This window comes from Erpetoichthys calabaricus, chromosome 5 (assembly GCF_900747795.2).
Source record: "Erpetoichthys calabaricus chromosome 5, fErpCal1.3, whole genome shotgun sequence".
Classification (NCBI taxonomy): Eukaryota; Metazoa; Chordata; class Cladistia; order Polypteriformes; family Polypteridae; genus Erpetoichthys; species Erpetoichthys calabaricus.
This window is the reverse complement of record NC_041398.2, coordinates 35,743,601-35,758,644: the sequence shown is the minus strand read 5'-3', so window position 1 is coordinate 35,758,644 and position 15,044 is coordinate 35,743,601. Positions and strand designations below refer to the sequence as shown.

Here is a 15,044-nt window from a genome sequence, read left to right as displayed (position 1 = left end):
AACAAAGCGCTGAACAATTGCCGAATTGAATACTGAACAGTGTAAATCCAACACATTTTCTAAATCGGTCAATAATTTTGTGTTAGCGGTTTATTCGGCACTCTGGAAAATCCTGTAATAAATAATAACAATCATAATGGTGCTCTACATCATCTTGTTTTAAACAACACATTATGCAGAAATAATTATGCTTTTTGTAATCTCTATTATTTTCTACAATATAAGTAGAATAATTTTCAACAATTCATGCATTTTTTTCATCTGTATGTACTGATGTTTCTACGTAAACATTAACGCCATTTAAAAATCTGCGAAATTTATTATTGGTCAGAATAAACTAAATATCTGAAAAAAAGTTAAAAAAGTAAGATTAAGTTTTTAATTTTTTTTATCTAATTATATCGTGTACTTATAAAGTTTGTCACTTAATATTATTTTAATTAATGACTGATTGTCCTCCGTACATATTTTAAGAAAAATAAGAATTAATGTTTGTTTTCTTATCTTACCTATTTAAAAACATGCAAGTCAGATTACAAATAAAATTTCGACGTGGTATCGTGCCTTTCATTAGAATTCGGTAGAGTACATTTCTTTTAATTTTTTTGTGTACTCTATCTACAGTATTTTAAACTTGTAAATATTGTAATCAAGACATACAACAGCTCAATCCAATAAATAAATAAATAAAAATGACATAAAAAAACAACACTTTGAAAGGACTTACACTTCGGTTATTTTTGACTTTATACAATATTATAAATGTTTTTATACAATATGATTATAATATTGAGCAGCCTGTCCTTCACATGGTCATATTCGTGCTTTTTGTCATAAATTCACGAACTCCTATTGAGAAACCCTCCGATGTAATCCGTTATTAATGATTAGTGTCATTCCATGTGTCCAACGAATGGAGTTATTATAGAGATTTGGAAATATGTATATATAATTACACAATTTTGAAAGCAGAGCAAAAACTAGGTTATTATAATCTATGCTGTGTAACCAAACTAAATAACTAAAGTATAACATTATACCATAAATAGGACGTGTATGTTCATAATATAATGTAAAATTACTGAATAAAGGTAAACGTTTTTCCCACGAAGAAAGAAAGAAAGAAAGAAAGAAAGAAAGAAAGAAAGAAAGAAGGTCGGAGATCATATACTCTTTATCAGGTGTGTAATCCAAGCATGAACGCATTTTCTAACTCGACTAAAGAGCTTCATTCATTTATTTATTTTATTTATTTATTTTTACAAGGCCACGATATTTCCAGATATGCAAAACATCAATTGGTCGTAACTTTGTTCTTCAATCGATTGCACTGTACTTAAAGTCGAATATTTTGCTTCTTGCAAGAAAGACTGGGATAATAACTGTAAAATATCTTTATAATAACTACTTATTGAAGTAAACTTAACCGTGATCTCGAAACTACACTTCAGTGGTGTTCAGTTTTCATCCTAAATTTAATTTAACCTTTAAAGCATTTAAAGTTCTACTCACTTTTAATTCCCAGTAAGCTGCAGTCTGTATTCCATATTTATATCTTAAATTTTATTACACTTTGCCCAAGATTGTACTAGGCTTAATAATAATAATATTACCGAGAAGATTTGTTTTCGCGCACTCTTACACATCATCACATTTTATTTAAAATCAATGCATGTACCTACCCACCGACAAACTGTGTATTAAGAGTGAGAGATAATCTACTTAATGATGATTTTCATTCTTTCGTAAGTGAGGCTTGAGGTTTATGCAATTGATTATGCAACAACATTGTATGAAGTTTAATGCTTGCAAAATCACAGCGTCACTCCACGCCGACACCAGAGCGTACCTGTGTTCGTACATCGCCTTACAAGGATTCCAGAATAATTTTAGGAAACGTTACTTATTTTACAAAGTACATTACATGATATTTATATTACTCGAAAATAAATATTGCCCGAAGCACACGGCCCTCGACTGGTGTCACTTAAATTAACATTGTAGAAAAAAAAAATAATAAAAAACACAATTGCATAAAAGTAAAGTATTGCGTTTGATAATGCTTTGAGTTTTAAGAAATCTCAGGTAGGGTATCAAAGTGTTTAACATATAAAATGATAAGATATGCACATATTCAGTAACGCTAGCACTTCTGTACTACGCTTTTATGATGTTTGCTGTTTAATTTGGGTGAATTATCCCACGTCTTTACAAAAGTAATAGTAGTAGTAGTAATAATAATAATAAGAAGAATAAGAATAACAACCGGTCAATGAAAATCACACACACACACACACGCACACACACACGCACACACACACATACACACACACACACACACATATATATATTTATATATATATATATATATATATATATATATATATATATATATATATATATATATATATATATATATATATATATATATATATATATATTGACAAGAAATAACCGTTTGCAATCTTAGAAAAGCATATATACCACGTACAGAATGTGTTGCGGATAAAGTGCTAATAAAATGAAAAGAGACCACACATTTAGCCCTCACCTTTATTTTTTAAAGGAGCACCACAATGCCAAGCCTGTCGGCACCTCACGCATCCTCTTGCATTCCCATAACCCAATTAGACTGCGTGTTATTTTCCGAATCGTCTTTTCTTTACCCCGGTACATTTTTAACAAGAGAGGAACCCCCAAATAAATACCTCAATGTTTCTCGGGCCTTTTCTATTCGTTCTTCTGTTAAACCTGAATACATGCGTCGAGAACTCAATAGTTCCTTTGTTTACCAATCAATGGCCAGCAAAGACTGACAGGAAATTACGTGGTAGCTGCCAGTCAATTTAAAAATGCCCCCTGCCAGTAGTTTATAGAGTCATTAATCTTAGTGGGATTCTTAACTGGCTTCCCCCAGTTGGCGTAAAACAGGAACTGGCCAGATATGTTGATCAATTGGACTGATCCCTCCCTCCCCAACCTGAAGACGGAGCCGTCTTAAAAGCATTTTTGCAGGCGTGTTCGTATTTTAAACTGAACATTTAATCCCAAAGGAAGAAGATAAATTGCTGATGTACAGTTCCCCAACCATGCACCTGCTGCCACCGCCCCGCCTAAAGGAGATAAATTGATGTTGCGGAATACATTTGGAGGAATAGGCACGGCTGGCCCCAGAAAGTTTCCAAGAAGGACACCGGTGCGCCAAGTTAGCGCTCCTTTCCTTAGCACGTCCCGCTCTGGGGGCCCCGAAGTCCCCGTCACTCCCCAACGAATGAATGCGCGACTCCTCTTCCAGACTGAATGTGGGTCCCCCCGATCGCCTCTCTAAGGAACCCCCCGTATTCCTGCACATCATGGTGAGATATTTGCAGAGCATCTCTTCGCAATTCAGCTTCATTTCGATGGTGGAGCTTCCATAAGATTTGAATATCATTATCGCTGTTTTGCCATTATCACTGCAACTCCTACAACTCCTCACTTATTTGGTTTAAGGCAAGAGACGTGACAACAAAGAAATCCGCTTGAAATTCATGTTCGATCAGACCACTAGCATGGGCGATGGAGTCGCCGAGGAAAGAAGCCACTTCTGTGAATGTAAGACCATTTGCTCGGACAGAGCGCATGACAATAGGAGTCACACCGAACTGGAGAGCCGATGTTCCGAACAGGGACTCGGAAACCCCGCGGGGACTTCCGTGTCTACAGCGACAAAGTCCAAAGAGGATGAGCACGACAAACTTTCTGGTGTTGACCCGGACTACTGCAGGAGGATATTAGTCAGAGGTAAGAAGAAGCGCAGTAGCCGGAAAAAGGTACGGGCACTTGGGGAGCAGAAGTCAACGACTGCTTATTTTAAACATGGCCTCCCAATGTACATACAGAACGTGGAGATGGATTATCATAGTCATGCAATGGCCGTAGCAATTACACCACATCGCAGAAAATAACGGTAAACAACATGGCACGCGCTAGTCATTGATTTTATTTTAAGCTTATTTTATTAACTCAAAATCCCTAGACATTTGGAGAATGATATTTACGTTAATTTAAGTTTCATACACGTTTTGATAACAGCAAATGTGGACTGCTTCTGTTTCTTAGCCTGGTCCCGTCACACCAAATTGTACTTTTAGGAGAGACTGTGTACACGACAGATTTGAACATTTCAGTCGCAGAAATATCTCATCATTTTTGCCCTAACTTTCAAGTTATTTTAACTGCTTGCTGTCTGATCATTCAAAATCATACGTCTGTTATATTGTATGATGATAATGCATTTTTCGTTTGGTAGCAACGACAGATCATCTGTCATTGTTACAAAACTAGAACAAACAGGTTATCTTCCGTAATTTATTCCAAACGTGCTGCCCATGAGAATCAGACGTCGTGGGCACAATTTACAACACGGCGCGGTTTAAAATGAGCGTCAGTCAAGTTCGTTTGGTTCGCCAATGCCTGAGTTGTCCTAAGGTCTCAGCTGCACTTCACTTTATGTAATAAAATGCATAGTTAAACACTGCACTCCCTCTTCTGAGGTTTAAATAAACAGCCTGCCAACACATATACCACTCTGGCAGAGCGGAAAAAACAAACGGCACTCTGAGGTCTACAGGTGATCTGAAATACTTAGAAAAGTTTGGGAATCAAAGAAAGGACAAGAGGAAAAGTCAAAGGCATCGTTAGTTCCTTTTTCTTTTGACTGACACATTGTTTAAACAAACTGATTTTATGTATTTAGCAATAAATAATCGGAATAGAAAATAAATGTGAAGATTATCAAATATTGTTTGGAAAATCTCCAAAAACAAATACCACCTTAGTGGATTCATGTTTTGGCTATTTGCATTTTGTTTTTAAAATAGATTTAATCCTAGTACACTTAATAGTATTTTATCTATTATTTATTATTATCTGTTATAAATAGTGCCATTCACATCTATATTCCATCGACAAAAATGACCTCCAGCAGCACAATACACCGCACACAGACTTTTATCTATCTATCTATCTATCTATCTATCTATCTATCTATCTATCTATCTATCTATCTATCTGATATAATTATATTCTTATAATTCCACTTACAGTATGTAGAAAAGTGAAAAATAATTAAAAATCAAAGTATTTTAAATATTTCATGGTCCTATAATCAGTGATATCCGTAGTCTTAAAATAGTTTAAATATTATGACATTTTATGAAATATGACTCTTCATAGTCTCACAACATATATTAATATTTTATATATATTTACGAAAATTAAATAATACAACAATCTGTCAATTATCTTAAAATTATTTAAATCTTCAATACTGTTATATTTTTAAAATTCAAAATAGAGAGAAATAATTTTAATATTAAAAATCTATTATTACATTTTTGGTCAAATTTTAAACAGTTCTGTACACTCAATATTTAGTATAAATTTAAATATGTTGTCATTGTAGTAAATCAGTAATTCAAGAAACAAAAATTTTTTTAATTACTTTTCATTTATTTTCTTTCTTTCTTTCTTTCTTTTGCTTTATTGACATTATTATAATAATGTTAATAATCAAAGTTACATTAGTTATGTTGCTTGGTTACAAACCATTCCTTAAAATCCTAGCAATACACAATTGAAAAATAATTTAATTTTCTATAAAAATACATTTTGTCTCTTATTGATGATAGCTGTTGTCTCAATGTCAGTTTAGTAACAAGAGACAGTTAGTATTTTAGCTTGCATATTGTATTTTAACCAATTTCATGTTATGCAATTAAAATTATTAATATGTATCTTGGCCAAAATTAAACAGCTCTTAATGTAATTTTAAAGCAATTACTTCAGTTAAATATTTTGGTTCATGTATTTAAATAGATTTGTAAAAACTATTATTGTGCTTATTTTTGAATTTTAAGTGCTGAACGTTTAATTTTTATTTATTGATACGTATCAATAATGCAGTAATATCTTTTGTGATATTTGGATTCTAAGAATAGCAGTATAACACTTATTTTCTCCCATTTTATATATCCAGTCATTTTTCTCTCCTTCTCCTCAACTAAATTAACTGTAGGCAACAAAGACCAGAAAAGACCTTTTTAAATTTTAAAAGGCATTTGGTTTTCATGTTAGGCAGCATAGGTAACAGAATCAAAATACATAACAATTTTCATAGAAGAAACAATATAGTTCCAAAACAATGAATGATGACGGCCATGCTTTGCTGTGTCTGGACTTGTGTTCATGGGGCCACTGGGTGATCCTTAGCAGAGTGAAGCAGTGCTTCCAGTGCAGGACCCTATGTGGGTTTGGCTGACTGATGGGATATTGAAGGCGTGGATTGGCATGACTACGTCGTTTTAGTTAAGCCTGCAATCCCCATGTCACTATTTGTTTTAAAAGCTGACGAGTGAATGCGCTCGATACCTCGTGAGAAGTGCAGGTCAGACAAAGGTCAGCGAGTCTCTTCTGGACATGATTGACATACTCAAGTTGTACGACTTCTGCTGAACTCACCCAACTGTCCTGCTTTTTGCCGTGCAGTTCATATTATACAGAAATGTTTTCAAATGTTTTCAAAGACATACACCAATGCTTTGAATGATCAGTACACCGGATAAACATAAGCTAATTCATCTTGCATGTGCTTTTATCCAAACTGTTTCTTTATTCATTTATTTTGGGATTGTAAACATAAATTATAAAATAAGAAAGCAGTAAGCCATTGTATTCATTTTGATATAAACAAATGGATCATGAAAAATAAATAGGTCAAAATTTACAGTCTGTATCATTATAAATGTGAATACACGCAACCCAAACAAAAAGACCTACAGGTGTTGTATGCCAGGAAAACATACATACACATAATATTGGTGTAAAAAAAACCCTGCATAAAATGAAACGTTTTACTCAAAAGGTATTTGTATTGTACAACAAATAAAGTGCTGAGCAATTGTAGAACTGTACTGTAAGGTTATGGTAATTACCAGAGGGCTGCTGTGACATCCATTGTTTTTCACATAATCCCCTTGTTTGTCTCCAGACTTTGAATTTTTGCTTTCATAACTTGCTAGTTAGAAATGCATAATGAAGGTGTTTGTTAGGAAATAATTAATATACACTTCTTATTGTTTGCTTAAAGCAAGCACATAGATAGATAGATAGATAGATAGATAGATAGATAGATAGATAGATAGATAGATAGATATGAAAAGGCACTATATGATAGATAGATAGATAGATAGATAGATAGATAGATAGATAGATAGATATGAAAAGGCACTATATGATAGATAGATAGATAGATATGAAAAGGCACTATATGATAGATAGATAGATAGATAGATAGATAGATAGATAGATAGATAGATATGAAAAGGCACTATATGATAGATAGATAGATAGATAGATAGATAGATAGATAGATAGATAGATATGAAAAGGCACTATATGATAGATAGATAGATAGATAGATAGATATGAAAAGGCACTATATGATAGATAGATAGATAGATAGATAGATAGATAGATAGATAGATAGATAGATAGATAGATAGATAGATAGATATTTTGGCCTTGAGAAAACACATAAACATAAAAATGTAAGTGTATGAATTATCACATTAGAGAAAGGTACAGCAAGTAGCTAAATTATCTTCTACTTTTTATACTGAAATTAAGTGGAAAATGAAGCAAATTCCTAAACTAATGAATCTTTTTTAAATTTTGACCAATGACAGCACCTTAATGTATATTAAGTGAAATGTATTTTAATGCTTAAACAACTAATGTAAAACTAATTTAGTCAATCCTATTTTATACTGCCTTTTCCAAGGTGAATACAATTAAAAACCATTTAATGGAAAAGCAACAATGGCCTTGGATTCTATTGAAATCATGCTCAGTGTCATGCAGTTTCTATACACTTGAATGATTTAATTTAACATACAAAATGGCAATACTGGACATAAAGCAGAAAGATCAGTGCAAAAATACAACAATATAAACAATAAGGTTAACATGGGGGATTCTAACAAGTATTCTTTTAACTAGAAAATTGCCATGTGACGCAGTGTGCCTAATTAGCAGATACCTGCATACAAAAGAAGCCTGCGCTCATATCGTTATATGAATGAAACATTATTTTTATCTCGTCAGTATACTGGCAATAATTGTTATTTACTTGAAAACAGAGCAGGATCAAGCCCCTTATTACACATTAGGTTATTGTAGCAGTTGTATACTCTGTTTTCTGTTTATGATTTCGAGCGCCTATTAAGTATACCTCTCTTTATGCATATTTTGCACAAGAACGAAAGAACACGAAACTGCGCGTTATATGAAGTGTACGGCTGTCGCCCCTCCCCCAAACCTGACCTTTCGCAGCAACGCATTGTCTTATTTGGGCCTCTTAATGTTAAATAGACCGTGGAAACAAATGCCCAACGTAAGAAGTGTTTGCAATTCATTGTGTTTTAGAAATACATAAACCTAAAATTAACAACAAATTCAGATTGTAAAACCAGCTGCTGCTGGCTGATTTCAGTATGATGTTGGAATTTTGTGTCAAGATAGATAGTTAGATGTATAGACAGATGGAACGGCTGGGCTTGTTCATCCGGATCACAGTTGCTTTTATAGACAATTGCAGTTGTCGACTTGTCTCCTAACCTTTTGAGCTAAATATGAGATATAAATATGTAGAAGTAACAAAGTGATTCATGCAGTAGGTCGGGCAAAAACACAAAAGCAGAAACTGGGAAACGGTGATAAACAGGAATCGTGTCAAAAACTAGCACGACAAATGTCGAATATCGAAATGTTCGTTGTAATTAAAACAGCAAGAAGTGACCAATTAACATGTAGAACAAAACAAAAACATTGCCAAGAAAAAATAATATCATGTCATTTATTTATTATCCAGTCCTGAGATACCGTATCCTTCCATATTTTACTTTGTGATGTGTATTCCATCGTAACAAACGGGCAAAATATTTTTTTCTTTACAAAAATATATGTCTTGCTTAATAAAAATATATGGGTTACACATGTCATGTACATTTATTTATTAATATATAGCAATGGCATAAATAAGTGACTTTCTCAAAGGTACACTCAACTTATTTTGCTTCACGTTTTCCTGTTAAATTTGCTCGAGAAAGGACGATAGTAGCAAGAAAAGAAAAGGCGATTCCACAAATGGTGTAAACGAAACAAACAAGAACACACACACACACACACGTACGCACACAACAATTTGTGAAACAACAATTCTACACTCTTAAAATGATGCTTCTAAAATGGCATTTTACAGGGATGTGTGTGATTTTCTGGTAGAACTCCTGATTGACAAAAACTATTTAATTCTGGGAAGAGGATATGAAATTGGTTCTCTGGTCTTTGAAACGGTTCCTAATTTGTGGACGCAGACATCTTTAATGACAGTATGTTTACAGGTCTGAACTTGGGTTATTGTATACAGAAAGGTCTCTTTAAAAATTGTGAGCCCGTTGGTATTTTATAAAGCTGTGCTATTCATGGACGCTGTTACTTATTTAAATAAATACATGTTCTATCTGAAACCTTCATGTAGGTGATGCTTTTGGTAACCAAAAATGGTTCCCCTATGAACCACTTCAGCACCTTTACTTTCAGGAGTGTAGCATTTCGATATTCTTAGTTTTTCTTATATGATATCATAACTCATCCCAATCAGATGAATGTGATTGTATTAACTTTGAGAGTGTGATGCAGGCACCAATAGCATGAAAAGCCTGAAGGTAAAATAAATAAGTAAATAAATAAATAAATCGTGTTTGAAAACGGGGTGGATGTGCGAGGCTCACACAAGCTGCATTTTGAATCATCTCCTGTAACAGCAAATCGTTGCGTCTACCGGGGTGTGAATCTATTAATTCCAACTGGATAGAATGCAGTAACAAAACAGGAATAACTGCATTAACTTAAACAAAAGGACACAGTTAACAGAACACAGATAATGACCATGAATGAATTAACAATCTGAATTACATTGTGTGAAATGTAAGGTACAGCCATTTTATTAACCCCGAGGATCCAACCAAATGTGATGCAAATTAGTTTGTAGGTGCGACTCAAATAAACTACTGAGTATGTAAAACTGGACATTATTAAAAAAATAAAAATAAATAAATAAAAAAACGCACCTGAAGGTTAACGTTTGTCCAAAAATTCAGGAATGCATCAGTGCATAAGTCTTTATTCCATCGGCAAACCCACTTCTCTTTAATTAATATTGTTTTTATCAGTATGTTGCTGCTGGAGTATGTGAGTTTCCTATCTATCTATCTATCTATCTATCTATCTATCTATCTATCTATCTATCTATCTATCTATCTATCTATCTATCTATCTATCTATCTTAAGATAATTGTGTTACAGAATGAGTTTCATGGATATAAATGATCACTTTATATTTTTATTTCAAATAACATAATTAAAATCTAATTTAAAATTTCTATTCTGTACAAAAAGGGAGCATACATACAGTATCAACCTTAGATCTGTCCACAAGAGTCAATCTATCAAAACAGTTGAATTTTGTCAGAACAGACACATTGTTTGTACATTTAGGTTATTGCCTGTACTCTGACTTGATGCCAAAACACTTGCAACCTTATCTTGATGTTTTCTTGTAGTACTAGGGTGTTGTACTGTGTTGCCATTATGAATGTAGTGAAAAGTCAAGCAAAATGATACCTTTTATTGACTAACTAAAAAGATTACAATATGCAAACTTTCAAGGCAACTCAGGCCCCTTCTTCAGGCAAGATGTAATTGATGTTTTCTTGTAACTTTTTCTTCAGTGATTTGTTTTTTTTTTGTACAGCATTAAAATGTAGTCTTGTGTGCTTTGTAAAGTATTAGTAATGCCCTTTGTGAAGTAAGCTATACAATATCACATAGTAAAGGACAAAATATTAGTCAGATAGAAAAATAATATGTCTGTTTTCTGGTTTTCTGTCACAAAAACCAGGAAACCACAAAATGTGTCATTATAAAAAAAAATTGAAAGTAAACAACAGAAATATACAGCAATCCATCCATAGAATTTCCAAACTCCCGGGGAAGCCAGAGCCTATCCCAGCAAGCACAGGGCACAAGTGAGTCCATCACAGTGTGAACACACAGAGACACATTGACACGTGCATGTTAAAAAAAGTTGTGTATTAAGTCAAAGTTGTTGCTAAGAAACAAGTTTAGGAAAACTAAGGGCTGTCTCTGTTTACATTTGCCAAAGATGGACAGTGATGTGGAGGATTTTGATTCTGCTTCAAAACACTTGGACCCGGGCTCAGCTCTCAGCTGATTTACTTTGTATGTGTCACCTGCATGTTTTATTGATGTTTCTATGATTTTCAGTAGACACCATATGATAAATTCATATCCTGTCAGAGATGCCTCTGCCTTGAACCCATTATTGTTGGGACAGGCAGGCCACACTAAACTATTTCTGTGAAAATCTGATTCTGAAAATGATGCATGGATAAATTGATCTATATCAGCAAAGTCACCTGTCTACTGAGAAAAGCGCTATATAAATGTAATGAATTATTATTATTATTGTTATTATTAATATTACTTGCCATTAAAATGGTGTTGCAATTATCATGGACTGCATTTTATCCTAGTGATTTTATCAGTTCCTACAAAAATGATCATCTAATGGTATGCTCTATGAAGGTGCTATATAAAATAAAAATATAATCATAGCATTTGCTACATTATATTTCAGATCCTAACCAAACTCTTTGCATTCAACAAAACAATCACAATAAACTACTGGAATGTAAAAAATTCTTAGTTGCTGTTAGGAAGAGAGAGAGCATTTGCTGGAGTTGGAGTGTGCATTCAATGGGGGCTTAGTTTATGGATCCTAGAATTCGATACTCAGGCACATTACTAAATGTAAATGTAGGACATTTGTGACTAACTTGCTAAATGTCCTGGACTTTGATAAATGAGTCTTCAAGAAAGCTTGAAATATTTGTAAAAAGATTTAAAACAACTCAAAATCAATAGGGAAATGAATATGGGTGATCATAACCTGTTGTGCAAAACTTTGATAACTGCCTATAAATGCTTAGTGAAATCAGTAGAATTGTGGATTGAGGTGAGGACCTATTTAGTTCTGGTTTCTTTGTAGCAGCCAAAGTAGCTTGGATTGGCTAAGGCTCTTCATGACACGCTAGGTGACACACCTTTTTCTGAATATACAGTAAATGCAGAAAAGTTGCATGTGCACAAAACCAATGAGAGGAAAAAGTCTATATAAAGCACAAAATATACAGTAGATCTTAAAGAATTGTTGTGTCCTTTAATCACAATACAGTGTTTTATGGAAAAAAAAAGATTTTATTCAACAACTAATTACTTGAAACAGATGAACAAGATGAGGTGAAATATTAAAACAAAGCATGACAGAATAACAAAGCCTGTTCCGCCTCTGGGCCTGACTTCACAGGTCTTGAACCCAAACTACTGGGTGGATCATGGACTTACTTTGACTTCAAGTACAGAGGAATACTTCCTTATATAACCTCTTTCATCTCTCTATTTCTATTCTGTTCTCTTTTTCGCTCACCATGTAAACCCTTCCTTTGTGACTCACCTTGTGACTCTAAACTCACCGAGCCTTAAGACACTAGATAGCTTTGAACCATGTACAAGTGTCACTGCTAGGCTAAGGATTATTCTTAACGTTATGCAACATGAATGCCAAGCTAGAGCCCCTCTTAGTGTTCTATGATGCTTACCAACACTCCTCTGCTTTCAATAGTCTTAGAAAGGCAATGATTCCAACCTCACTCATCTCACTGTCTTGAACATTAAAGAAATAAACTAGTTTATGGTCTCCTAGCTTTGGAACCTGTGCTGCTTTTTTATGATCTGGATGTTTTTTGAACTCTCTCAACTCCTTCAAGGCTTAGTCCCTTTCTTCCAGAAAGGTTAACTCCTGGGTTGCCAGCCCTATAGCATCCTGGAGAACTATTACTGGGTTACAGGGATTAATGCACCTTGGCAGTTTCCTTCATCCCGCAATCACATGACAACATGTGTCATCTTTTTCACCGCGTAATTTCTTCTCTTTCATTCTCAGGGCCTTGAAGTTCTTTGCTCTTGCACTGCCTGTACATCTCCTTTCCACTAGGTCATCCATCACAGTGCATATAAACAGTTGAACAATTGAATTGAATGTTATTAGAGCAAACTTTGAGCGGATTCATCAAACTCTTAAATAATCAAATTGGAATGAAGTGACTGCTGAAATGTAATAGGCATATTTAAGCATACACATCATAAAATGTTGCTCACGTTTATAAAAAAAATTAGAAGAAAATTAAAACAGTCAATAATGTAATTGTTAAGAAAATATTTGAGGAAACAGCACCAGTACAATGAGTACAAAACATTCCCACCGCTCACCATATTGCTTCCAAACACTTGACAGTGGCAGTTAAAAAAATGTGCAGAAATGTGCAAAAGCAGTTAAAGAAAAAAATCATTGACAATGCAAAAGTTGACCGTAAGCAGTAAGAGAAAGGTGGCAAAGTGTACTGGAGGAAATTAAGATGGCCATGAAGGACAAAGTGCAAAAACAAATAGAAAAATGAGGGTGCAGACTAAAGTAAAGTTGAAAATGCAAACTAAAAAAAGATGAAAACACAAACTAAAAAAATAAAATTCAAACAAAAAAAACTTAATAAACTTAATAAAAAATAGATAAATAAACAAAAAAAGATGAAAATGGAAACAAAAATCAAAATGAGGAATAGAGAATGGGGAAGTTGGTGGAGTAATGGTGAGAAACAGAAAAATTCCAGGAAGGCTTTCATTGAAGTGGACCAGTCTTCTGAAAACATTTCCCCTCACTTTTCCAGTTTACAGCTGGAACTTTACATAATAGTGTTCCATGTTCAGATTCAGATATTCATGTAAGTCTGGAGTTCCCAATGTCAAAAATTCTACTCCTGTCCATCTCAAATATGCGTCAAAGTAGACGTGCCTTACGAGAATCTCTGTTTGTGAAAGGGGAACAGCAGCACTTCAAAAAGTTCAAGCTGCCATTGTGTTCCGTATGTCATCTTTTTATAACAGTAACAAAAATAACAGTACCTACCAGAGTATCATATAACCAGTGATTAGAAATGGGTGATCACTCCTAACTGACATGGCAACTTCAGTGCACAGATGAAATGGAGTGTGCCGAAAAAGTTCTCAGAAGATTTTTCATCTGTGATTAGCGAGATGATGCTTTGATCTTCAAACTGGAGTTTAAATGATCACACTTCACAAATGGCTAAAATAGAAATGATAATGAGACAGCAAATATTATGTATTATGCGCTGCTCCCTCACAGATCCACAGTCCTGTGTTCGAATCTGGTCACGGGCTTCGTCTTTATGCTGTTTGTACATTATTTGCACGCATACTTGAGATTGAGGTACACTGGGGCATGCATTGCCACCCACAAATGTACTCAGTATAAGTGAATGTGGGTGTGTGTGAGCGTACCCTGTTATCGACTGGTGACCAATGCTCCCGGCGTAGCTATGGGCCTCTCAACCTCAAACAGGATGAATGTATTTGAAATTGGTTTGTGTTTTCATTTTCATTTTTGTGCTTTGCTCTTCCAAAAATTGCTGTAGGAAATAGAACATTTTTCAGTTCATATTTTAATGACATTTTAACCTGTGAAAAATCTGAAAAAAATCTCCCAGTAACCAAGTTACAAAAAGATGAAAAGATTTGTAGCTTACAAAAAGAGAATAGTTATCCTATCATTAAAAAGGCTGGAATTAAATAAATTGCTTGGACTGAATTACAGTTGCCTAAGACTACTCAAGGAAACTCATAGCTATAACATATATAGTATACTGTATGTGTTGGGTCTCATAGTATACAGAAGAAACTCCTAAAGACTGAAAAATAGAAAATGTTCTGTTAAATAACAGTAACTAGTCTGATACTATAGGTCAATAAACATAATGTGTTTCACAAGTCAATTAATAATGGGA

The 15,044-nt window shown here is 34.0% G+C and overlaps 1 protein-coding gene across 1 annotated transcript in view; it reads left to right on the top strand.

Moving 5' to 3' along the window:
* The first annotated feature begins 2,899 nt into the window (after positions 1 to 2,899).
* Positions 2,900 to 15,044, top strand: part of vax2 (ventral anterior homeobox 2) — a 113,877-nt gene continuing 101,732 nt past the window's right edge. The window contains exon 1 of the mRNA XM_028802854.2: positions 2,900 to 3,783. Within this exon, the coding sequence (XP_028658687.1) occupies positions 3,531 to 3,783 (253 nt within the window). The 5' untranslated portion in view covers positions 2,900 to 3,530. The remainder of the gene's footprint in view (positions 3,784 to 15,044) is intronic.